Genomic DNA, 26726 nt, shown 5'->3' with positions numbered 1-26726 from the left:
CTCCGTTCTGCAAGTTGATAGTACTTACCTGACTGCATTGTCCTGCCAGAATATTTTCTGGAAGACTGTATTCAGATGACCCACTTCATTCCTCCACCAAAGGACAAGAAGAAGAAGGATAAGGATGATGATAGTGGTGAAGATGATGATGTAAGTGAATTTCATGAAGAATTTTCATTGTGGGCAAAATTGTTATTGCAGGGAATGATTTTAGTAAAAACATGCAATGAGTTAGCATTACAAAAAACTTCTAAAAATTGACTGTAATGCCTATCTTTGAATTAATTGATATATTTCACTCCAAAGAATTCCATGTTCAGTGAAGAGCGCTTTTCATACCATGAGTTAAATCATCTCTGGCATAAAGGTTAAAAAAAAGAGAAAGGAGTAAGATATTTAATAACTCCCATTTTGTAAGGCTTTGCTGCTCAGAGTGTTTTCCATGAGCCACAGCACCTGGGAAACTGGAAGAGAGGTGGAATCTTGTGCCCCACCCCAGATCTCCTAAATCAGAATCCACACTTTAACAAGACCTTCGGGTGACCCATATGTACAATAAAGTTTAAGCAATAGCAGCTACAGTCCTAGGTTACAGAGACTGTATGGTAATGACATTAGCAGATGGAGAGAGTATTAAAGTGGGGGATGATGAGGGATTTCCTAAGAAACAGGAAAGAAGAGTGACACTTATTTCGTAGTGCTTCAGAGTTGGACCAGTGATATTTAAAAATGCATCTTGAATCTGGAAACATGAACAGAATGAATGCTACAAGGCAGCCAGCAATGCAGAATATGATAAACATAACCTAGGATTCGGTATTTTTAATCAGATTTGAGGATATAAATGAATTATATTATGAATTATATCCTCAAATCCGATGAATTAAAAAGTTTCTTAGGGGAGAAAAAATCAATTGTAACAACTTCATTTCCCGTTACTGAAGGTTTGGTTTATCATTGGTTCTCAGGCAGACTTTTTGGAAAACACAGACCACATTATTTCAGATGTCGATGAGGTGATCAAATACCCTGTCTGCCGGTATGAGTGAGCCTGGGAATTACACAGGAAGACGTTGTATATATATAATTACATGATAATTGATACAAAGAGAGGATCACAGGAGCAGTTTATTAATCAGTAAGGAAAATATTTTTGAAAAACCAAGAGTTTATAGTCATAAGAGAGAAATAAGCTTGGTAGAAGGAGCCATTAGAAGTTTTAGAGTCAAATTTAAGAGTTTGTGCTTGAATTTTAGTCATGTCCTATGGGAAGTATTGGTCAGTAGAAAAATTCAGTATGTCAGCGTGCAGTAGTTTTTGAAAATTAAATTTCTTCTATATGCCAGATAAGACTAATCAGCTAGAATCAATAAGGACATTAGGTGTCATGTGAACATTAAGTAAAATGTAGGAGACTTAACTCATGAGCTGTACTAATGGAGACAGTCCAAAATATGTCTCCCTGTTTTTTGCAGGCAAATTGCAACCTGATCTGTGGTGATGAATATGGTCCAGAAACAAAGATGAGCATGGCTCAACTGAATGAGAAAGAAACTCCTTTTGAACTCATCGAGGCTCTACTTAAGTACATCGAGACCCTCAATGTTCCTGGAGCTGTGTTGGTTTTTCTGCCTGGCTGGAATTTGATTTATACTATGCAGAAGCATTTGGAAATGAATCCACATTTTGGTATGAGTCTTCTTTGAATTCTCAACTATTTGAGTGAAAAATGAATGATTTTGCTTGCACCCTAGCCAATATGTGAAAACAAAATTTAGTGTTGTATCAATTTTTGATTAAAAACATGCATAATGTAGAAGTTTTAAACTCGGCTCCTATTTTTAGACCTTAACTTTTCATATTTTTATAGGAAGCCATAGGTATCAGATTCTACCTCTGCATTCTCAGATTCCTCGAGAGGAACAGCGCAAAGTATTTGATCCAGTACCAGCTGGAGTAACCAAGGTAAGTAGTAGACATTACAGTTACGGGGTTGGAAGTAACGTAGATATTAGACAACTATTACAGACCTTCAAAGAGCTATCCAAAAAAATTGTAATCCATCTGAATTGAGGAAGAAAAAAGGGGTCCTTTCTTCATGAGTTTAGTAGGTTTTTCAATTATCCAGTCAATGAATGAGTGATTTATTTGAAGATTTCTGTAATTCTGTTGTCATTTGTTACATAAGCAGACCATTCCTTTTAAGTACATAATAGGAAAATATTTTCTGAAGTGTAATTTTTCTTAATACCATTTCTTTCTTCACAGGTTATTTTGTCCACAAATATTGCTGAGACAAGCATTACCATAAATGATGTTGTTTATGTCATTGACTCCTGCAAGTAAGTTCCCAAGGAACCCATTGCCTTGAATACAGTAAATCTTTACAATACTCCATGTAGTGTCTAGAATCAGTTAACAGAATCAAAAACACCTTATTTTTAAAACTCTTGTGTTCTCTTACCATCAGAATTACTGTGCTGCATCTGTATGTACTGAGCTATAGTGTAATTAATGATTCTTGGTGTTGATCATCATATCAGTTATGGTAGAAAGTGACGAAGCCTAACACTAACTTCTGACTGCTTCCCACTTATTCTTGTCTGCTGGTGTTTTGCTCATTTCCCATTGGGTGTTTCCATTGACCACTGCCACACAGTGGCATGCTCTTTGGTGTATAAAGATGTCCAGTATTTAGCTCATGACAAGTGACCTATTTGTAGGACACTACTTAAGAATTAAGACTTCATATTTGGTATGAGATACCCTGGGAAATACACAGGGAGGCATTGTGTATAGGTAATTACATGCTAATTGATACACAGAGAGGACAAAAACGTCGAAACATTGTTCTGTCTAGCCAGTTTGTGCCTCATGTCTTCTTTCTGTAGCCCCTAAGCCTTTCCTGGCAATTGAAGATTTGCCAATGCCCACTTTAGGGAATGGTGAATAGCATGCCCCTCTTTTGTGCCAATCCCAGTCATTTAGTGCCATCTCCCTATGTGTAACATTGACAAATTCTGAGGTTGCTTAGGGGTTCAAGAGGACCGTGCCAACACCACTTGGTGAGGTCATCAGAAGTGCTACATGTTTCAGTTTAGCACATAGCCTTTAGATCATAGATTGCCTAAAAGTTAAACTAAACTTCAGAATAGAGTTGGCTTTGAATAATTAGCACTCACTTACCTGCACGTGCCAGATCCTGTTTAAGTGCTATATGTTCATTAATTCACATAATGTTCATAAATAAAAACACTGCAAGGTAGGTGATAGTATTATACTCATTTTCAGATGAGGCACAGAAAGATTAGTAACTTGGCCGACATCATCCAGCTGGTAAGTGGCACATGTATATTGTATTGCCTCCTAGCAGGTTGGCAGCCTGAAAGAGTGCAGAGTCAAATTCTTAGCGGTGCTGTTCACAGACAGACATCGCGAGTAGGCATGACTGGAAAGCGTCTGCCACTCAGTGGAAATGTAATAGTTATGTATTGATAGTACACGTGAGTTTTAGAATTGACTGCTCTTTCCTATTTAGGCAAAAAGTGAAGCTGTTCACTGCTCACAACAATATGACCAATTATGCTACAGTTTGGGCATCCAAAACAAACCTCGAACAGCGGAAAGGACGAGCTGGCCGTGTACGGCCTGGCTTCTGCTTTCACCTCTGTAGCCGAGCTCGTTTTGAGAGGTAAGACCAATTCTTGAGTAAAGAATGAAGTTGGTTTTTGGGGGTTTTTTTTTTTTTAGCCTTTTACACACACTCCCCTCCCCACACCTCTCTGCCCTTACATAAACTTAATGAACTCAGAACATAAGTGCTTCCAGTTACTTGGAGGAAACTTAGCTTAGGTAGTGAGATTGTGGTAAGGATGAAATCAGAAATTATCAATGGTGGCATGTTTGATACCAATTTACTATATACTAATAACCTTTTAAAAGCATAACATGTTTTCCACACCACACATCTTTATCACTTTGGGATTACTGATATTTATGGAATGGTTAACTTTTCTGAAAAATAACTTTAAAATAACAATACTCTCGTATTTATAGACACCCTCCCCTACCCCCCCATTAGCACATCACCTCTGTCATATGATCCTCCTTATGTGCCTGAGAAACAGAGGGCATTATTTAGGTAAGGAAGCCAAAGCTTAAGAAGCTTAGCTGACTTCTCCAGGACTGAAACCCAAGTCTGTTAATACCTTGTCCGTTTCCGTTTATACCACAGATCCTTTTGGAGAATGTTTGTGGATGAGACCAATTGGTTTAAAAAATACTTCTCTGGGGTGCGAGCTCACCATCTTCTCAGTTCGAAAGTCGTTATTCCTTGCCTCCCACCTCACCCCCCAATTTAAAAAATAAAAAATACTTCTCTCTCTGAATTATAGGCTTAAGTTATGTATTTAGTTGTATGTTTCTGGAAATCAGTGTGGTGTACATTAGCTTTAACCAGTTGATAATAAAGGTAGAGTTAGGAGGTGTGTTTGTGTGTACCACAATGAAGAATTGTGGGACAGACTAATTTAGGTGACCAGATGTATATAGCACACTGAAGAAAGGTCAAACCTTTGATTTGCTTTTATACTGGTAACATATGGCTCCCTAGTAATTACAAATGTTAGTTTATTTGAGCATCAGAAGTTGATGCAGGAGACTGGCTGCAACATTTGGAAGACACTTAGTTCTTTTTAAAGGTTGGCTTGTCCCTTGACCTGAATAAACAAGTACTATACTCTAATATTAGAGTAAAACCAGCTCCTAATTAGTTAACAGCATGAATAGATCTGTAAGGGATTTTTGTTCTTTTCTCTGTAGGATGAGGAATAGATATGCTATAGGCATCTATGAAACCTGATTAAAGCTGATCTGGGTCTTACCAACAATGTTGGAATTCACCTCTAAATGGTTCCTATGAATCTTCATTATAAATAGTTTATATAGGATAAGCCTGAATTGGAAACGTAGAGACTTGGATTTTACACTATTTGTGCCTAATGTATCAACTTGGATTTTATACTATTTGTGCCTAATGTATCACATAATCTTAAACATTTACACTCTTTTAGGCCTTTGTTTCCCCATTCTACAAAATGAGATTAAGTTACTTAACCTTTCTGTGTCTCTTTCCTCAGTTGAAAAAGGAAGGTAATACAATACTAATGCGAATTAAGTGAGTCAGTAATGGAAAATACTGAGAACAATACTTGGCACATAGTAAACTCTCAGTAAATGTTAGCTATTGTTATTATTGTTAATACTGATTTATATTAATAGTTTTTATTATTAAAAATTTAAAGGGTTAGATAATCTGTAAGATCCTTTCCAGTGGCACTAAATTTATACAGACCAGGAAGTAGGGGAAGAGGTAGCAGGGAGATATTAGAATTAGCCTGCATCTCCCACAGAAGGTCTTGCTACCTTTTTTTTTTTTTTTTTTTGCGGTACGCAGGCCTTTCACTGCTGTGGCCTCTCCCGTTGCGGAGCACAGGCTCCGGACGCGCAGGCTCAGCGGCCATGGCTTATGGGCCCAGCGGCTCCGCGGCATGTGGGATCTTCCCGGACCGGGGCACGAACCCGTGTCCCCTGTATCGGCAGGCGGACTCTCAACCACTGCGCCACCAGGGAAGCCCCTTGCTACCATTTTTAACCCATGTTTGTCAGTAGCCAGACCTGAAGAAGCCATGGGTGGGGGTAATAACATTAGAGATTTGGGATAATTTTTCATCCTCCTTCACTCAGCTGAAAATGCCTTCAAGCCATAAGGGTGAAGTGGTAAGCCACTACTCAACCACTTAAGAGGGTCTTGTCCAGAGTCTTTGTAGTAAATATAAAACGTTCTTTTGTAATTGTAAAACGATGAGGGAAGGGCAGCTCTATATATTCCTGATTATCTCTCTGCGAAGTTTTTTTTAAATAAACGTTTGTGTACACAAGTGAAGATGGTTATTTTATGCTTATTTTCTCTTAGACTCGAAACCCACATGACCCCGGAGATGTTCCGAACACCATTGCATGAAATTGCTTTGAGCATAAAACTTCTGCGTCTGGGAGGAATTGGCCAATTCCTGGCCAAGGCAATTGAACCTCCGCCTTTGGATGCTGTGATTGAAGCAGAGCACACACTTAGAGGTACCTACAAATACAGACCTGCCTAACACATGCTAATTATACCATCTGTCTTGTCCTGGCAAGTAACACTTAACAAATGAGTCAAGAAGAGGATATAGTCCACAGGGCTGTGATAACAAAACTTCCAGTGTTGCTTAATGTACTTAGTGTGGTCAGTGTATATAAAATGAGCAACATAAGGTAAGAAAAGGATGATGTGAGTCTTATTTGGGGGAAAAAATGGAGAAAAGGCACGCGTTATCGCTTAACCAGTGGTTAATGATCAGAACGTGAATTATTCATGATACCCACAGTGTTTTATGTGCATTTCATAGAACATCTATTTGTATTTTCTTATCACACGTACAGACGCAATGTAGTATAGTGGGAAAAAATAAGGGTGTTGGAGTCCAGGGGATCTGAATTTGAATCTCGTGCTCACCTGCTGTGTGAACTTCAGATTTTTATTCTCCAGATTTCATTTCTTTCTAGAAATTATCAACAGATGCTATCAGACTTGTTAGAGCATGTAGCTGTTTATGCTGCTATTACAGTTATTACTGTATTTATAGACTTCTCATGGACGGTACTCAGCTTTACAGCCTACAGGGCCTAATTCTAGTACATTCTTCATGTTAGGTGCTCTAGAATTTGGTTTTGTTCTGTTTCTGAGTGAAGAGAATTGTTGGCTATGAGCATGGTGCTGGCAGTTGGCTTGACAGTTGAGGAAAACTTAACTGCAGTATCTGAACCTTAATCTATAAACAAATGTTTCATCTTTGCCTAGGTTAAAGGGGTGTTCATTACTGTTTCTGCTCACAAAGAAATATCTCCCCACAGAGCTTGATGCATTAGATACCAATGATGAGTTGACTCCTCTGGGACGAATCCTGGCTAAGCTCCCCATTGAGCCTCGTCTTGGCAAAATGATGATAATGGGGTGTATTTTCTAGTAAGTGCTTTGTTTTATTGCTGATAGTTAAATGGTAAAACAGTTTTAGAGTTTTATCCCCCTCCCAATAAAAACAGGATGGGCTCGAATAGAAGAAAAAACTAAATATTCTTCAGTAGAGAAGTGGCATACTTTAGATACTGAGAAAAGTGTGAAATGAGAAGAACAGTCAATGGATGGACACCTGGGCCCAACTTTTTTGGGGAAAGAGCACAGACTTCTCAAAAGAGAAGTGCAGTTAAGTAGGTTAAGTAGTTTTCCTTCAAAGAGAAAGATTAGGAAAACAGGTATATGTTATTAGAAGGTTTTGAAGATTAAGAAATTTTGTAAGATGAGGGAGAATGGGAAAGGAAAAATATAATACTTGGTCAGTTTATGGTAAATATGCTTCCATTAATATCAGAACTCATTATTTTTTCCCCTTTTTGCCTCTGGAGAGCAGCTGTAAAATTCTTTTTGTTCAGCCAGTTTCGGTGCTGCTAAAGCAATATCATAGCCAATAAAGACTGACCCACAGTTGACAGTACTGCCCAAGTTGCTGGAACAAGAATGTGATCTAGACTGAATTTTCCTGTCTGTTTCAGTGTGGGAGATGCTGTTTGTACCATCTCTGCTGCCACCTGCTTTCCGGAGCCTTTCATCAGTGAAGGAAAGCGACTGGGTTATATCCATCGAAATTTTGCTGGAAACAGATTTTCTGATCATGTGGCCCTTTTATCAGTATTCCAAGCTTGGGATGATGCTAGGTATGGGCTTGAAAGAGGAGAATTGTAAGATTTGGGTGAACTGTCTCTAGTTTGTAATCTGTATCTAGTTCTTTAGGCTTTGGGAATGACTCTTAACAACCTGTTTGTTTTAGAATGGGTGGAGAAGAAGCAGAGATACGTTTTTGTGAGCACAAAAGACTCAATATGGCTACACTTAGAATGACCTGGGAAGCCAAAGTTCAGCTCAAAGAGATTCTGATTAATTCTGGATTTCCAGAAGGTAAGATTCTCACATTCTTAAGACACATCTGAAGTAACCTTAATGTAATACATGCACATTGACAGTGCAGTATATTTTAGCTTCAAACATTAGACCCTTTGCTTTTTCTATGTTCCTGGCTATTTCTTATTTCTTTGAACTCTGGTGATAATCAGTTTTTCACATTAATTCAGTCTTTTACAGGATGCAAAAGATTATAATGTTCAAATTGTAATTTAGTACAGAGATGATTAATAGACCTTTTGAGAATTGTGCTACTTTGGGAGGACTTTTTGTTTTTACTAATTTTTATTGGAGTATAGTTGATTTACAATGTTGTGTTAGTTTCTGCTGTACAGCAGAGTGAATCAGTTGTACACATATCCACTCCTTTAGATGGGAGAATTTTTTAAATCCATCCACTTATGAAGAACACAGGTCTAGCTTTTAGCACCTTTTGAATGAACAGTTTGTTGAAATACCTCAAGTAGTGGTTTGTGAGGTGATTTATTAATTTGCCCATCTGTTCAGTTTTAGATGTGAAGTAAACTCTACTGTGTTAAATTTTAATTGGCTTTAAATAAGGTTTTAGTGGACAATTACAGAGGACTTTGATACGTGATATAGGAATAATAATCCAGCTGTTTATTTCTTGTGTGAATTTGAACTATTGTACTTTTCTCCAATTAGATTAAGAGACAGAGTTATTTCCTGAAACATTGAAAATTGGAACACATAACCAGAAACAGCTGTTTAGTTGAGAGACAGAAGGTAGTTGGGCAGTATCTAGATAACTAAAGTAATTCTCTTCTGTTGTAAACTGACTAAACTTTTAATTTTTTAAAAAAATGTATTTATTTTGGCTGTTTTGCATCTTCGTTGCTGCACACAGGCTTTCTCTAGTTGTGGCGAGCGGGGGCTACTCTTCTTTGCGGTGCATGGGCTTCTCATTGCAGTGGCTTCTCTTGTTGTGGAGCACGGGCTCTAGGCGCGCGGACTTCAGTAGTTGTGGCGAGCGGGCTCTAGAGCGCAGGCTCAGTAGTTGTGACGCACCGGCTTAGTTGCTCTGCGGCATGTGCGATCTTCCCGGATCAGGGCTCAAACCCGTGTCCCCTGCATTGGCAGGCGGATTTTTTTTTTTTTTTAATGGCTGTGTTGGGTCTTCGTTTCTGTGCGAGGGCTTTCTCTAGTTGCGGTGAGCGGCGGGGGCCACTCTTCATCGCAGTGCGTGGTCCTCTCACTGTCGTGGCCTCTCTTGTTGAGGAGCACAAGCTCCAGATGCGCAGGCTCAGTAATTGTGGCTCACGGGCCTAGTTGCTCCGCGGCATGTGGGATCTTCCCAGACCAGGGCTCAAACCTGTGTCCCCTGCATTGGCAGGCAGATTCTCAACCACTGTGCCACCAGGGAAGCCCAAGCAGGCGGATTCTTAACCATTGTGCCACCAGGGATTTCCCAATTCATAACTTTTTAATCAAAATCAAAGGAAAAGAGAAAAACATTTTTGTGTGATAGACTCTTCACAACAGTCCTGAGATGCATATATTACTACCCCATTTTATAGATGAGGAGACTGACACAGAAGCTTAAGTTACATGTCCAGACTTAATCAGGAAGTTTATAAGACTAGGATTCAAGTTTTTTAGAACAAAGTATATCCGCTCTCTTACCATTGTACTTTACATGTGCCTAAAGCATAGTTTGGGTGAAGACGTCCACCACCTTCTAGTGGGTTCCTCTTAAGTTGTCATTCCATCTTCTGTAGAAGGAACAGCTTTTTAAAAACAGCATATGGAACACTGTGGTCATATCAGTCTAGCTCTTATTCTGAGAGTAGATGGTTATTGGGGTTTTTTTAAAAATACTTACTCCAAGCTTTATTTTATTGAGTCTATAAAGAATACAGACATTTTAATTTTCTTATTGTGGCTACTCAGCAGAATTTCTCCTTGCATTTAATCTGAGTGCAAGAGTTCTGAGAAGAGAGGAAGTTAGACAGGTTATTTGAAAAAGGAGGGTGGAGGAGGAGTTAATTCTTCTAATTGTCATCTAATTCTGGTAAATACATGCAATGTGAGGATTAGCCAGATACCTGATTTTTTTTTTTTTAATCTCCTTCCTCTTAACAGAGTGTTTATTGACACAAGTGTTTACTAACACTGGACCAGACAATAATCTGGATGTTGTTATCTCTCTCCTGGCCTTTGGCGTGTACCCCAATGTGTGCTATCATAAGGAAAAGAGAAAGATTCTCACCACTGAAGGGCGTAATGCGCTTATCCACAAGTCATCTGTTAATTGTCCTTTTAGCAGCCAAGACATGAAGTACCCATCTCCCTTCTTTGTTTTTGGTGAAAAGGTAAGAAAAGATTAGTTTAGAAAAGTTTACATTTAAAATCCAAATTATCTTTACTTATTAATGTGCAGTGGGAACAAAGCATAGTTCATTATCATTATATGGTAGTTGATTGACAGTTGGAATGTCAACTATTTCCTCTTGCCTCTTTCTCTGTCTTCAGATTCGAACCCGGGCCATCTCTGCTAAAGGCATGACCTTAGTCACCCCCTTGCAGCTGCTTCTCTTTGCCTCCAAGAAAGTCCAGTCTGATGGACAGATTGTGCTTGTAGATGACTGGTATGGATTTTCATATGTGAACTCAACTGAATTCTTAAATTGAAATGTAATGGGATTCAGCTGCTAATCTAACTTAATTTGTGAAACATGGCAAAATTTGATGGCACAAGTGAGATGCTTTATATCACTGTCTTTTCTTGGCGAGTAGTATATCTTAGGAGTATGGTTCATAGTTGGTAGTAAAGTCAAGTCTTAAATTGACTATACCAGCAGAAGCAGATGCATTAGGCATTGGAGCCGCATCCACTACCATGAATACTACAGTAAGGAATTAGAGTCTGATTGGAGCTTGAACACTTCTTTTTTCTGTATACTTTATAGTACTTAGAGACTGGTGGTGAGTGGGTAGTAAGCACTTGGCAGAAATTGATAGAATATAACGAATGGTTAGTAGGCTCAGTCATATTCTTGAAAACTTGCAAAACTAACAATCTTAGTGTCTTATTTCATTCTTTTGTTGGAGGCTGAGTGATCTGTATTGTAAGAGTATTTTGCTCGATAGACTTTGTGGTTCACAACTCCTGCCAATAGCTAGCAGCGAATTTCAAGAAGTTACCTTAGATTATTATTCTTCCTACGTGTGTTTGCCTAATTCTGGGGCCATTACATTAGTTGAAAGTATTGGTACTTGGAAATAAGTTAAATTTATCCCATCACTTGCCATGTGTGAAATTGAAAGATAATAGTCTTTTTCTGTGTGTACCACGTCTCTCATTTTTAATCATTTTTCTCTATTTTAGGATCAGACTGCAAATATCTCATGAAGCTGCTGCCTGTATCACTGCTCTCCGGGCAGCCATGGAGGCTCTGGTTGTTGAAGTAACCAAGCAGCCTGATATCATCAGCCAGTTGGACCCCGTTAATGAACGTATGCTAAACACAATCCGCCAAATCTCTAGGCCCTCAGCTGCTGGCATCAACCTTATGATTGGCAGTACACGGTGAGTACCACAGTAACTTCTCTTTGAACTAAGCAGAGTACAGTAATCTTATACTGGCCTAAAATTCCCACAGTTAGTTAATAGAGGCCTTGTTATTTGAGTTACAGTTCTAGACAAATGCTGAATATGAAGTCTAGTTCTGGTTAGCACACTCAGAAAAAAGGGTGTTACTTTTGTGTTTATGATCTATTAACACCAGTGCGTGCTAGAGATAGAAGGAGATCTTTAAAGTACATATAGAGCCCAGGATAGGTCACATGACAGGAAAGTGAAAGACCCCAGACAGTCCTCTTCTCAGTACTGCTTTGCCATCTCCAAAGAAAAAATGATGAGGTGTTAAATTCATTCTTCAAATGAAAAGCATCAGGGTTTATCTTAGGGAAATACAAGAACATGGATATCTAAAAGTAAAGAAGTATGAAGTTTATCTTAATTCTTAAAATGTTTTATCTGCTTCAGTTTTTTTCACCTTCAGAAAGTTTCTTTGCCCACAGCTCTTTCTTTGGAAATACTTGATGCCTGCAGGCAGAACAGCAGTACAGTCAACTCCCATATAGTCTCTTAGGTTTCACTGATTGTCAGCATTTTGTGACACTTGCTTTCATATAAATATTACACACTTCTTTTGCTTAATCGTTTGTGATTAAGTTGCATTTTACGTCAGTATGCTTCATGTATCTTTTGAGAACATAGCATAAACAATACTAGATCACACCCCAAAAATGTGTTAGAATAACACGATCTAATATACAACCATTAAAATTTTTTTTAGTCACTCAAAAATATTCTTTAATCTCCCCGTCAAGATTCGCTTACTGCATTTGGTTATAAACTGTTATCTTAATATATAGAAGTGCTGTGTGCTTTATGGATTCTGGCTTCCCATTTTGCCTATAACTGAGTTAACTACTTCTTTAAACTAATGAAACATAGTACTTAGGGTGTGCCACACTGTGTTAAGTGCTTTTCTGATACTAACTCATTTTAATATTTAACCTGTCTATGATGTATTCAGTATTTGTGCCTTTGGCTTCATTCCCTTTATGCATTAAATTTTCGAATGTGACTGAATGTTTATATTTTGTGACTAGTTGAGAAGTACTAAGGATGCTTTGCTAAAGTGGTGGTTTTGTGCTCTTGCTAGGTATGGAGATGGTCCACGTCCTCCCAAGATGGCTCGATATGACAATGGAAGTGGATATAGAAGGGGAGGTTCAAGTTATGGCGGTGGAGGCTATGGGGGTGGTGGAGGCTACGGTGGCAGTGGCTATGGGGCTGGCTCCAGCTACCGGGGAGGCTACAGAGGGACTTCCCGAGGTGGCTATGGAGGTGGCCCAGGGGGAGGCTACAGAGGGTCTGGGGGGTCCCAGCGAGGAGCTGGCAGAGGGGGCTATGGGAGCGGCTACTTTGGACAAGGAAGAGGAGGCGGTGGCTATTAAAGCTTGCGAGTGTCAGTGCCTGTGCACAGACAGGTAAAATAATGCATGCTGCCCATTTCCCCAAGTTGTTTATGTGCTGCCAATAAGTAAACCCATTTTTCACCCGTTCTGTGGTTTGTCATAGTTTAAGGAAACTAAACATTTAGGTATATTGGTGATTTTGTTTATATTATGTAAAATATCATGCTCTATTATAAAAGTACTACAGTTTGTATTTTTTCTTTAAGGAGTAAAGATTTGCCTTTAAAGTTAACTTGATATTTTCTTGACTTTAGTTTAATACAATAGAAATAAAATATTACATTGAATACTGGCCATGTAGTTAATTGTTGATCTTATTTACACATTAGAAAAATTTTACAATGGCACTTAATTACATCTGTTAGTTTTAAACATCAGAGGAAAAACTGTACTTCGTTTCACAAGTACACCAATTGATGTTATTTACTTACAGGAGTTAGAATAAATAACCTTGAAATGCAGTTGTTATTCTTGCAGTAAATATGGCCAGTACACAATTGACATGGGCTTCTGTATCTGAATAAAACTTTTGACCTAAGGCTGAACATTTTTACTTTTTCCCAAGCTTTGTCTTTGAAAAATCTAAGACCAAGTCCAGCGTTCTCTTTTCTTAAGTTAGTTTCCAGTGTAAAAATTATTTTAAAATTTTAATCAAAATTAAAAATTAATCTACGTAACCCTTGAATAAAGATTATATTTGCAAAGAAGCTTCACCAGTGCATAAAGTTTAGATATTTGACAAGTTACTCTACATTAACATGTATTTCAAAGGATATTTGTTAAGCTAGTTTATTTTAGTGGAGATGTTTATACGCTTATAACATTTTATAAGTTTCCAATGAATTTTCACATTTCTAATTTCAGAATAGCACAGTATAGTAGAGATTACAAAGTTTTTGGATGAGACAGAACTGAGCTCACGTCTTAATGCTGCTGACACATGAATGATCTTGGGCAACTTATATTTTGTGTTAATGTCATTTTCAAAATCCTCTTCTTATTATACATATGTTCTTTAGATCACCTTTAGCAGTTACTGTTGATAAGCTGATTAGTCCAGTTTAGAGACTCTCAAATCTGTATCTCCAACTGAGATTTTCTTTCTGAGCATCCAGACCTTGGTAAACAACTACTTACTGGACATACATTTCTGTCCAGAAATAAAAAAAAAACTTAAGTACTTTACAAACTGAAGAAAACCCCCTAACTCATCCTATGCTCTGTACTCCGTTCATGTTCAACTGGTTTTTCTTTGTTTAAACATAGATAGGAGTTTCTGCCAAAGCCATAAATATCACCACATCTAGTCAATTCTTCTTCCAGAACACCTTCCAGTTGTGCTATTCTAAACTAGCTGCCTCTGTTCTATTCAGGCTATCATTAACTTGGATGTACACTGATGCAGCCTCTTAACTGATCTTCCTGCTTATTTAGTTCTGCCTGTCTACAGTCCATTCTCCACACTACAGTTAGATTAACATTCCCATACAAATTTAAGGTCACCACTGCACCCCTCTTTGTTTAAGCCAGTGGTTCCTATTGCCTTTGGAGTAAAGGCTAAGCTCCCTTCTCATGCCCTCACTCCTACCCTACACTCAGTTCCATTTAGTAGCCACACCGAATTTCTAGCCTCAATCAATGGCTTTCTTTTGTCCTTTGCACATGTTGTGAAAACTCCCATAAGAGGTATAGATTTAGTAATGCCTCACCTGACTGGTACGTATTCCTCCAACTTCAACTAGAAATGGGAAATCAGAAATGGCCAAAAGGGATATCAAATTACATTCTCTGACGCTTGAAAGAACCACTCACGCAGGCATAGTTCTCAGAATTTAGCTAGAAACCTAAGGCAGTTGCTATGCAGATTTCTAGAACTCTTCTCTCTGCAGCTGTGTCCTGTATTCTGCCCCACAAAGTTTAACTACCCTCCTGAAACTCCAGTGTCTTTTAACTCAGTGAGACTGCTCTTCTCTGCTTGTTCCTTTCTCGCTTTGTCACGATCCAGAGTGCCTCCACACAAAGTCAGGGTGGTCTTAGGCTCATCGAATTTTTTCCCTTATTTTGGGGGTCACAGTTCTACATTGCCTGTTGTCCAATGTCTGAAAGCAGTTGACTCATACATATAATATTTTGTTGTCATTTCAACAATCTTCACCAACCAGGCGTAGATTCCATCTTAAGAAATCACTTTCTTTGCTCATCCATAAGAGGCAACTCCTCTGTTCAAGTTTTATCATGAGATGGCAGCAATCCAGTCACATCTTCAGACCCCACTTCTAGTTCTCTTGCTGTTTTCACCGCAGCTGCAGTTACTTCCTCCACTGAAGTCTCGAAGCCTTCAAAGTCATCCATGAGGGTTGGAATGAACTTCTCCCAAACTCTGTTAATGTTAATATTTTGGCCTCTTCCCATGAATCACAACTGTTTTTTTTTTATATATACATAAATTTATTTATTTTTTTGGCTGCGTTGGGTCTTTGTTGCTGTACGTGGGCTTTCTCCAGTTGTGGCGAGTGGGGGGCTCCTCTTTGTTGCGGAGCACAGGCTCTAGGCTCACAGGCTTAAATAGTTGTGGTTCGCGGGCTCTAGAGCACAGGCTCAGTAGTTGTGGCGCACGGGCTTAGTTGCTCCGTGGCATGTGGGATTTTACAGGACCAGGGCTTGAACCCACGTCCCCTGCATTGGCAGGCGAACTCTTAACCACCGCGCCACCAGGGAAGTCCCACAAATGTTCCTAATGGCATCTAGATTGGTGAATCCTTTCCAGAAGGATATCAACTTATTTTGCCCAGATCCGTCAGACGAATCACTATCTGTAAGACTTGAAAGTTGAAATTACTCCTTGATCTGTGGTCTGGAGAATGGATGTTGTGTTAGCAGACATGAAAACAATATTGACTTTCGCACATCTCCGTCAGAGATCTTGGGTGCCCAGGTGCATTGTCAGCAGTAGTATTTTGAAAGGAATCTTTTTCTGAGCAGTAGGCCTCAAAACATTCAGTAGACCATTGTAAACAGATGTGCTATCATCCAGGCTTTGTTCTGTTTTTAAAGTAGATTTAGCATAATTGTTAAGGCCCTAGGATTTGCAGAATGGTAGATGAGCATTGTCTTCAACTGCATTATCCCCTAACAAGAGAGTTAGTCCTTTGAAGCTCTGAAGCCACGCATTGGGTTGGCTCCTCCTCTAGCATCTTCCTCCAACATAAGGCTGTTCTGTCTACATTGAAAGTCTTGTTCAGCGTAGCCACCCTCATTATCTTAGCTAGACTTCTGGATAACTTGCTGCAGCTTCTATGTCAGCAGTTGCTGCTTCACCTTGCACTCTTACAGAGACGGCTGCTTTTCTTAAACCTCATGAACCAACCTCTGCTAGATTCAAACTTTTCTTTAGCTTTTCACCTCTCTCAATCTTCGTAGAATTGAAGAGAGTTAGAACCTTGCTGTTGATGAGGCTTTAGTTTGAGGGAATGTGGCTGGTTTGATCTTCTATCAAGACCAGTAAACTCTCCTTATCAGCAGTGAGGCTGTTTCACGCATTCATTGGAGTAGCACTTTTAATTTCCTTCAAGAACTTTATCTTGGGGCTTCCCTGGTGGCGCAGTGATTAAGAATCCACCTGCCAATGCAGCGGACACGGATTCAAGCCCTGGTCCTGGAAGATCCCACGTGCTGCGGAGCACCTAAGCCCCTGCGCCACAACTACTGAAGCCCATGAGCCTAGAGCCTGTGCTCTGCAACAAGAGAAGCCACTGCAATGAGAAGCTCATGCACTGCAATGAAGAGTAGCCCCCGCTCGCCGCAACTAAAGAAAGCCCATGCGCAGCAACAAAGACCCAGCGCAGCCAAAAATTAATTTTAAAAATTAAAAAAAAAAAGCCCTCCCGGGCTTCCCTGGTGGCGCAGTGGTTGAGAGTCCGCCTGCTGATGCAGGGGACACGGGTTCGTGCCCTGGTCCGGGAAGATCCCACGTGCCGCGGAGCCGCTGGGCCCGTGAGCCATGGCCACTGAGCCTGTGCGTCCAGAGCCTGTGCTCCACAACGGGAGAGGCCACAACGGTGAGAGGCCTGTGTACAGGGAAAAAAAAAAAAAAAAAAAAGCCCTCCCATTGAATACACTCATATGTTAAGTAATCTATTTTAAAAAAGAACTTTACATTCACAACTTGGCTAACTGGCGTTGGAGGCCTAGCTTTCATTCAGCCTCTTTTGGTTTTTGACATGCCTTATTCACTAAGCTTAATCATTTCTAGCTTTTGATTTAAAGTGAGACATGTGACTCTTCCTTTCACTTGAACACTTAGAGGCAGGCCATTTTGGGCTTATTAATTGCCTGCATGTCAATATTGTGTTTAAGAGAATAGGTTAGGCCGAAGGAGAAGGGAAAGAGAGAGGGGTATGGCCCATCAGTGGAGCATTTATCAGTTCAGTTATTGAACTCATTTATCAGTTCACCGTCTTTTATGGGCATGGTTTTTGGTGCTTTAAAGCAATTAGAATAGAAACATAAAGATCACTTATCACAGATCTCCATAACAAAATAATGAAAAAGTTTGAAGTATTTCGCGGCTTACCAAAATGTGACACAGACATGAAGTGAGCAAATGCTTTTGGAAAATGGTGGCAGTAGACTTGTTTGATGCAGATTTGCCACAAACCTTCAATTTGTATAAAACCCATCTGTGAAGTGTATTAAAGCTAAGAGCAATGAAAGGTATGCCCATACCATTGAATCTCTCTAACTGATTGAGGTCACCTGAATTTATCAGACTACTTTAGTGATAATTTAACGTTTAAGGAAAGAATCTATTTCCTAGGAACTAATTGGGGTGACCAGATGTTCCCAGTTTACCCAGACTGGTTTTCTGAGACATGGGAAATGCTAAAACAAAGAAAGTTGTAGGCAAACTAGGATGAGTTGGTCACATTAACCTTACTGGGGGAATCTTTCAGAAATTTCAAGACTTTGAAATTGCATATTTCTTTCAAACAAATTTAAGGTAAAGGCAACAAAGGATTTGGCTACAAATCCAGTATTTTAATGTTTCTCAACTGGTAAACCTGTATAATACTTTTCATGTTAATCTGTAAAAATGTGAAATATATACTTGGTGGTTATTTTTAATACTATAGTAATTTTAACTTAAATAATTGAAAAATTTTAGCTCTTTTTAAAATAACAGGAAGCATAAGAGGCTTAGGTTAACCTGCTGACCTAAACAGAATCTAAGTTATAGGGCATTAGTAGTTGTTCCAAGCATTTCCAAATTAAGCTAGTATTCTAATGATACCTGCCCATGGCTTCAGAATTTTATTAGGAAATAAAATAAATTTAGCTTGTGCAACTGCAAAATCTGAAAAATATCAAATTACCGAAAAACACATGGCATAATGTTTAGTATTAAAATAATGATACAAAGTTGCCTGAATTTTCTACAGAACAAATCAGAGTATTCTGTAGACAAAGCAACACATTTTGTTAAAAGCTGTTTTAGGCCTCAATTGAGTAATAATAAAGAATATGTAAAAGGAAACTTAAATACTACCTAGTTCAGTTGGCTTAAGCTTTTGGTGACTGAGAGGCTCCTTTGAGAGTATGAAAGTTATGGACTCTCTCCAGCAAAGAGCATGTACACAAAGTTTTTTACTAAAATTTCAGATAGCTCACAGACTCTTGGCGCCTGTACTTCAGTTTAAGAATGGCTGATTTGGTTCAATCACTGAAAATATATTTGTATAACTTTCTCATTTTCTACTTTAATACTTCGGAAGATTTAGACCCCTGTCCTCAAGTTTATCGTTTTCTGATTATAACTGTTAAATCTATAAGATAAAACATGCATCTTGGGTGTCTCACAAAGAATAGTAACTTGCTCCTATTTTTTTTTTTTTTTTTTTTTTGGCCATGCTGGGCAGCATGTGGGATCTTAGTTCCCTGACCAGGGATTGAACCCATGCCCCCTGCAGTGGAAGCATAGATTCTTAACCACTGAACCACCAGGGAAATGCTCCTATTATATTAGCAACTTCTCTGTACCTTGTGCTGCTGAGGAGTGCCTCAGTCCCTTGGTTTGTAGCCACCTGCCACTTTTCACTGCTTCTAATAAACTGACAAGAGGCTCTAGCATTATAGTTCCCATTCTTTTCTCCAATTGAGAGTTTACCATAGCTGCTACTGGCATTGCAGCGGAGCAAAGGAAATCTCCACTCCTACTGCCAGCTCCTTACAAAAAGGCAGAAAGGGGTTCTAATTCATCCCTTTTCATTCCACACCAAGGCCACTCTTCTAATCTTGATTTGTCCAGTCCTCACCTCCAGAATCCTAACATTTCCATCCCCAGCAACTGTGATGAAATATCCTTAAAAGTCCTAGATTGTAAATCTCATTTCAGTCTTTTGCATAAGCAGAGACCCATTGGTAGCATTCTTTTTAAACTGTTAGCAGTTATTACTTGGAATGCACAGCACAGTGGGGAATATAATGGTTACTAAGACCCAATGCCTATACTACAAAATTAGTGTCCAGTAGGCCAGCCAGATATGTGCACGAATGAGGACAGAGCAGAAATATGGAACCACCTCTAGGTTCTAAATTAGAATCTCTTATTTTTATACATCTTTATTGGAGTATAATTGCCTCACAATGGTGTTAGTTTCTGTTGTACAACAAGGTGAATCAGCCATACGCATACATATATCCCCATATCCCCTCCCTCTTGCATCTCCCTCCCACCCTCCCTATCCCACCCCTCTAGGTCATCACAAAGCACCGAGCTGATCTCCCTGTGCTATGCTGCTGCTTCCCACCAGCTATCTGTTTTACATGTGGTAGTGTGTATATGTCCATGCCACTCTCACTTCACCCCAGCTCCCCCCCCCCCGCACCCCCCACCCCTGTCCTCACAAGTCCATTCTCTACGTCTGCATCTTTATTCCTGCCCTGCCATCAGGTTCATCCGTACCATTTTTTTTAAATTCCATATATATGCATTAGCATACAGTATTTGTTTTTCTCTTTCTGACTTACTTCACTCTGTATGACAGAGGTCCATCCACCTCACTACAAATAACTCAATTTCGTTTCTTTTTATGGCTACTATTCCATTGTACATATGTGCCACATCTTTATCCATTCATCTGTCGATGGGACATTTAGGTTGCTTCCATGTACTGGCTATTGTAAATAGTGCTGCAGTGAACATTGTGGTACATGTTTCTTTTTGAATTATGTTTTTCTCAGGGCATATGCCATTGTTTTAAATTAGAATCTCTTTTAAAATGTATAAGAGCTATGCATTGGTTGGTCCTGGTAGAGGAAACTTCTTAAATCCCATTTGAGGAGTAGAATTAGTATTTGTCTTCCCTTGACCTAGAAAATTGGTTAAGACAAGCGGTAAACAGAATAATGGCTCCTCAAAGATGTCCACATGCTAATTCCCAGAGCCTGTGAATGCATATCTTACATGGCAAAAGGGACTCTGCAGATGTAATTCAAGTTAAGGACCTTGAGATGGGGAAATTATCCTGGATTATCCAAGTGGGCTCAATCTGGGCTCAATCTAATCATGAGTCCCTAAAAGTGGAAGGGAGGGAGCAGAAGAATTGGCTCAGAGAGATAAGATTGAAGACGGGGCAGAAGAAATTAAAAGCAGAAAAGGGACTCAGTCCATTGTTGCTGGCTTTGAAGATGGAGGAAGGAGGACGTAACCCAAATGCAGTTGGTCACCAGAAGCTGGGAACAGCCCTCAGCTGACAACCATCAAGAAAACAGTCCTACAACTGCAAGGAACTGAATTCTGCCAACAACCCAAATGAGCAAGGAAACAAATCCTCCCCTAAAGCCTCCAGAAAGAAACAAACCCCTGTCAACACTGATGTTAGGCTGGTGGGACCCATGCCAAAACTGCAACCTACAGAACTGTTTGATGATAAATTGGTGATGTTTAAACCTCTAAATTTGGGGTAGTTCGTTACGACGGAGAGAAAAATAGAAGGGTGGGAAAGGTGAAGGAGGGAGAAAAATAACTATCAAAGTTCAGATTTCTTAGAAAATCTTAAAAATGCTTTGTGCATGCTTTAGAGATATGAGAATGGGAGAAAAAAAACAAAACCCTGTATTCTGAAGTGGGCCTGGGGAAAAAAGTAATTGGTTGGAAACCAATGGCAGCAACAGAAAGGAGGCAAGTAACCAATGAGTGAGAAGTTTGCTTCTGTGAGGCTATTGCTTTCTGTTTACTCAAAAGAGCCTATCTTTGTCCATCACATACTCTTCCTAAAGCCAAAAACAGGGAAGTAGAGGAAGAGGATTGTGAAGGAAAATCCCCACTTTTACAGCTTATCAAATTCATTATAGAGAGATTGTTCTTGTTAAGGCCTCCTCCCTGGAATTATGTCACCTGGCTAAGAAGACCTTGTGTTTAAAAAAAAAAAAAGCTATTCAATGAAACACTGAAGAACAGCTACTATACTTCATTCAACTCTCAGCCTCAAGAGGTTCTCTATAGCAACACAGGGTCGCCTTTGCTAAGTTACAGATAACACAAAGTATTGAATAAAAGTCAAACTGTGGAAGGAAAGATTAGGGGCTGAAGCCTCAGTGCTTATTTTCTTTTATATCCTGAAGTCAATGTAAACTGTGCTTTGTGAAAAAGACCAGTTTTTTCTTACAAAACAAACACCCTATTTTAGAGGACACATGCCATCCAATTTAAAGATTATATTTCCTAGCTTCATTTGCAGTTAGATGCAGCCATGTAATCAGATTCTAGCTGGAGGGAGGCATGAAAGTTGAAATAATGTGTGTGACTGAGGGAGAAACACATTTCTTTGTTTTTTGCCTCTCTTATTTTGAATTTTCTTGTTTCCTATAGTTAAGCCTAAACATAGTGCTATCTTATCTTATTCCAGTTACCTGCACAGATAAATGGGAATGAATCAGATATTGTCCATAAACTTTTTTTATTTTTTCAATTCTCTACATAAAACACCTAAAGCTTCTTATTGGACTCAGACTATATAAAACAATATTTAAAAACACAATTGTTTTTGGAATTAGTGATGATGGTATATACTAAAAGTATACTAAATACCACTGAATTACATATTTTAAAAGTGTGAATTTTATGATATGTAAATTATATCTCAAAACTTATTTTAAAAAACATGTTAAAATGAATCATTCAATGAAAGCATTAAATATTTAAATTTTTAAATTAAGTTTCACATTTAATTAAAACTACCATTTCTGTGGGATACGAGAATTATTAAATATCTGAAACATAAAACTTTAACATAGATCCAGATGCTTTAACTTGTTACTATTCTGATAGCCCCCTTTAGGTTTGCTTCTATTTTATTATTACTCATTTCCAGATTCAGATTTTGCATTACTTTGGAGAGCATATTATCATCTTTTTTATCTCCTGAAGCAGTCCCTTTGCTGAGGGCTTCTTCTGCTACAATAAAAAACTGTTCAGTTGGTTGAAGAATGCTTACTCCGTAGCCATTGTTGTTGTAAATATGATTATTGGTCATCTTCAACTTGGGTGCTGGAAGAACCTGTTAAATTATTCAAGGAAATTAGTTTTTCAATTTCTATAAAAATAAAATATGAACTAATGAACATCTCATAAACTCTAGAACTTATTCTTGAGTTTACACATTTCTTTAGAACAACTGAATCTCGTTTTGAACAAGTATTATTTTCCTCACACTGGATTAATGTAATACTAACTACAAAAAGTTTTAGTATTAAATGGAGTTTTCAATTTTATCCATTATTGATAAAGACAACTGATTCTAGATGGGGATACAGCAATATCCCATGAAGCTGACTTTTAATATAACATGATAAATATGAAAATAATTTCAGATAATGAAAATGCTAAAGGTGAAAATAATTTAAAATAATGATATGTAAATTAGTGTTCTAGGGAAAACTTCATTAACTATACGAGTCTAGAGAGGGACCTAGAAAGGTAGAATTTATAGAAGTAGAAAGGAATGGGAAGGCATTTCACTTATAAATTATTGCTATTAATGTTTTAATTGGTTAGCTTAAATTATTTTACAAAGTTTGAAAGTAAGACTTAAAATATTTAATATATTCTCTTAATTTGCTTTACCTTGGAAAATCTATTACAAGTCTGCTCAGTGAAAAATTAAAACATTTATAAGAGTACTTTCTCATATTCAAAGTTATTTACTAAGAATTTAAGTTGAAATTATTAAATAAGACTAAACTTGTTTCCTATCAACCATCATTTAAACCATATTTTAATTACTTGTACCATACTTTTCCAAATCAACAATAACATTTAGACTAAAATTTAAGACTGAAGGTATCTTTCTAATAATTATTTATAATTCTTACAACAATTCTATGTTAAAAAATGTGAAAATACCTTCATATTAACTCCACCTAAGGTGCTTTTTGAACTGTCAGTTGTTCTGAGGTTATTACAGTGATGAATTTCATTCCTTTCCAAAATAGCTATGCTTCCAGGATACAGTTCAACACCAGCACCCTGTAAATTAAAAGCAAATAAAACAATCTATAAAACACATGCACCTCTCCAAAATTTTCTTTAGATTTGAAAACTAATTCTATATTAGCAATCTAAACACACTAAGTTACATGAAAATACATGATAGTGCAGACAACAATTTTGTGGAGATAATGTTTAAAACAAATTATTTGTGTCAGAGAATCATTGGGCCTAGAAGGAAGGTTGAAGTCATATGGCGTATAACATTCTCTCCTACCCAAATCAAGTCTTAGAAGGGAGTCAAAGACCTCTTTAAGCAACTTTCAATAGTTATAAAAATTCATTTATATATACTCTAAATCCCTCATAATTCTACTTAAGTATTTCCTTATTTTAGTGGGAACTAAGAAAAAGTCATTCTGTAAAAAGGTCTTATTTTTCTGCTTCCTTTAATCTTTTTTTGATTCAATTTTCTAGTCCTTTAATGGTCTTTGTGATTGTTATCTTTAGACTCAAGCTGTCAGAACTAATCACAATACCTTACAGCAATGTCTGATAGCTTATAAGTACTTATAACTTTTTAAGTAAATGATCAAGTAACTGACTCATGATCTGTTTTACAGCCACTGATACCTAGATTTTTTAAAAAATCACACATAAACCAAAACTAGTAATTTCTTACTTTGGACTTAGGCAGTTTACTTTTCCTAAGTTTACTAAGTGTATAATGACACACGTATACTTGTTCTCATTTTATTTACTTTTGTCAGTTTCTAAGTTTAATTATAATTCAATTAAAAGATAAAATAATTGTTACCCTTTGTTTCCATATTAAGATCACTCAAAATTATCAATAGCCAAATAAACCCATAAATTATAAAATAAAATACCTGGGCACCAGTTATTTCACAGTCTGTAATTGTCAAAGCAGCTCCTGTAAGAACACACACTCCTGTTCCTTCACATTTTAATACACAGTTTTCTAGAGTCATGTGACCAGACTCCACCACCACAATACCATCAACTGTCCCTTGTTGTATCAAAGATAGATGCATTAATTTCACATTATCAGCTTTGGACACCACAAAACTGTCATAAGAAGGTTCAGAAGTAATCATAATTTCCTCTCTCTTTCCAATTCCTGATGTATAAAGACAAAAATACATAATTAAATCAGTACTCCCAAAGCTTAAAGCCCTTTAGTCATTCAGTAATACTTGTTCTTACTAAGTTTTTCTTTTCACACATTTTTAATAAGTAACATCTGTAATTATTCAGTCAACTAATTAGATACTTAACCATAATGTAGTCTTTTGTCCTTATTTTGATGCCATGATGGAAGAATCTGGGTTTATAATCAATCTAAATGTACCTATGGTACTTACTCAACATATTCCTTCCACCATATATTTCCCTATATTATATAGTGAGCAGTCATCCACAAAATGTGTAAGATACAAAAAGTATCTTACCAAAACCTGGTTTCAAAACCATTATAAATTACCATAACGAAAAAGACTGGCAGAGACTTGAATTAGGTTACAAGATTAATGTAATCATATCCATAATTTTGTTCTAGAGTAGTCTGAGCAATCTTCTAAATTTAACATCAATCCAAAAATGAGGGGTTGGATCTTTAAGAAGGCTACCAATTTTTAAAATTACAAATATGATCCTTATTACCCATATAGTTCAGCAAAATATAACTGACTACAGTCATCAAAATCTAGTGAAAATTTTGCTCAATTTTTGAATTGATAGCAAAGTTTAAGTCATCTGTCTTTTCTTTTGGCTAGACATGGGGAATAACCTTACTTTAATATAAAAGGGCAAAATTAAATATGTTCACTAAATACGTTCAGAACCTAAAAGAAATTTAGTAAACTTTGCTTTTTTACTTCTTGAGCTTCCATGTGAATTAAACTTTTTGAGAAAATGCTGAGCATATTTTAATATAGCCTTACATTTAGGTTTCCCTACTAGAGTGCTATGAAGTGCTATGGAGACAGAGGAGAAAAAAGTAGTTTAGGTAAAAATATAGAGCTAATAGAAGATATTGTGAACTGATTATTTTTCTGATTTTGAGTATTTATTTAGAATCTCTGCTTGTAGTGCTACATTATCATGGGGAAAAAGTAGTCTCATAGATTGATTTGCTCTGGTACAGTATGTCCAAACGAGGTCACCTGTACAGATAATATACTACTGAACAGGTGAGAAAATCTTAACTGTAAAAAGCACATAAGGGATTTTTGTGAAACATAAAACCCTGTTCTAATTTCTAGTAATCTGATTAACCATGTTTATAAAATACAGTTTCTCCAGCATACATTGTTGTTAAAAAATTGCAAAGGATGCCTTGCTAACCCTTTATAACGATGTCATCAGTCAATAAAGCAAGATTTACAGCTTGATATTCTCCTGGAAAAATAACTACTGTATCTCCACTATAACAACTATCCAAAGCCAAATCCAAATCATCATGCTGTTGGAGAAGTGTGTCTGAAGATAAGTCCTTTACCTGAAAAAAAGAAATAAAACAATAGGTCAAACTGAAACAGGTCATTTTAATCAGTTAACTCATTGGTAACATGTGCTTTTCCCAAAGACTTACTTTGTATAGGTAGTGCACTGTAAATACTCTATGTATTTATGTTCATTAAATGCTCAAAGTATCAGTCAATCAATTAAGGAATGATGAAAAGAGATTTTCTCATTACAATTACATTCACTAGTGAATGATTACAATCACTAGTAATTTTACAGCTATTAAATACAGCCAGAAGTCATTTTGACCTTTACATATTACCTCCTAAGCCTCACAACAGTTCTTTGAGGTAAAGTATTATTATACCCTTGTAATGTTAAGAAATTGAAACTTGGTGAGAGTAAATGATTTGCCCACGGACACAGAGTTAGTGAGTGGTGAAGCGAAGTTTTAGATCTAGATGACACCAGATCTCTTTCCTACTGGAAACTACTACTTTGTTTTAACTCAAACTGACTCTAAAATTTTGGTAAACCAACAAAAATTTATATATTAAAGATTCTAGAACTAAAAGCAAAAAAGTACCAGAAATTTGCACTGGGAGTAGGAAAAGGGAAAGAACTTCATTATTAGTGCCATGAAGAATGAGGAACTTTAAAAATAAAATCTGGTAACTAAAAATATAC

The 26726-nt window shown here is 37.5% G+C and overlaps 2 protein-coding genes across 4 annotated transcripts in view; one reads left to right on the top strand and one right to left on the bottom strand.

Moving 5' to 3' along the window:
* The window catches only part of DHX9 (DExH-box helicase 9), a 54409-nt gene extending 41140 nt beyond the window's left edge, over positions 1–13269 (top strand). For both annotated transcript variants that reach the window (XM_082833828.1, XM_082833829.1), the window contains exons 16-28: positions 50–150; positions 1476–1689; positions 1871–1965; positions 2269–2342; positions 3539–3691; positions 5975–6135; positions 6955–7066; positions 7651–7812; positions 7926–8053; positions 10160–10389; positions 10550–10665; positions 11406–11606; positions 12751–13269. In XM_082833828.1, coding sequence (XP_082689954.1) covers positions 50–150; positions 1476–1689; positions 1871–1965; positions 2269–2342; positions 3539–3691; positions 5975–6135; positions 6955–7066; positions 7651–7812; positions 7926–8053; positions 10160–10389; positions 10550–10665; positions 11406–11606; positions 12751–13045 — 2042 coding nt within the window. In that variant the 3' untranslated portion in view covers positions 13046–13269. The remainder of the gene's footprint in view (positions 1–49; positions 151–1475; positions 1690–1870; positions 1966–2268; positions 2343–3538; positions 3692–5974; positions 6136–6954; positions 7067–7650; positions 7813–7925; positions 8054–10159; positions 10390–10549; positions 10666–11405; positions 11607–12750) is intronic.
* Positions 13270–22371: 9102 nt separating this feature from the next.
* SHCBP1L (SHC binding and spindle associated 1 like) overlaps positions 22372–26726 on the bottom strand; it is a gene marked incomplete at both ends in the record, with an annotated part of 45524 nt that continues 41169 nt past the window's right edge. For both annotated transcript variants that reach the window (XM_082832883.1, XM_082832882.1), the window contains 4 exons: positions 22372–22623; positions 23469–23591; positions 24443–24693; positions 25920–26073. In XM_082832883.1, the coding sequence (XP_082689009.1) occupies positions 22372–22623; positions 23469–23591; positions 24443–24693; positions 25920–26073 (780 nt within the window). The remainder of the gene's footprint in view (positions 22624–23468; positions 23592–24442; positions 24694–25919; positions 26074–26726) is intronic.

Source organism: Leucopleurus acutus, assembly GCF_964270905.1.
Source record: "Leucopleurus acutus genome assembly, chromosome: 2".
In the NCBI taxonomy this organism is placed as follows: Eukaryota; Metazoa; Chordata; class Mammalia; order Artiodactyla; family Delphinidae; genus Leucopleurus; species Leucopleurus acutus.
This window is presented reverse-complemented; position numbering and strand designations above follow the sequence as displayed.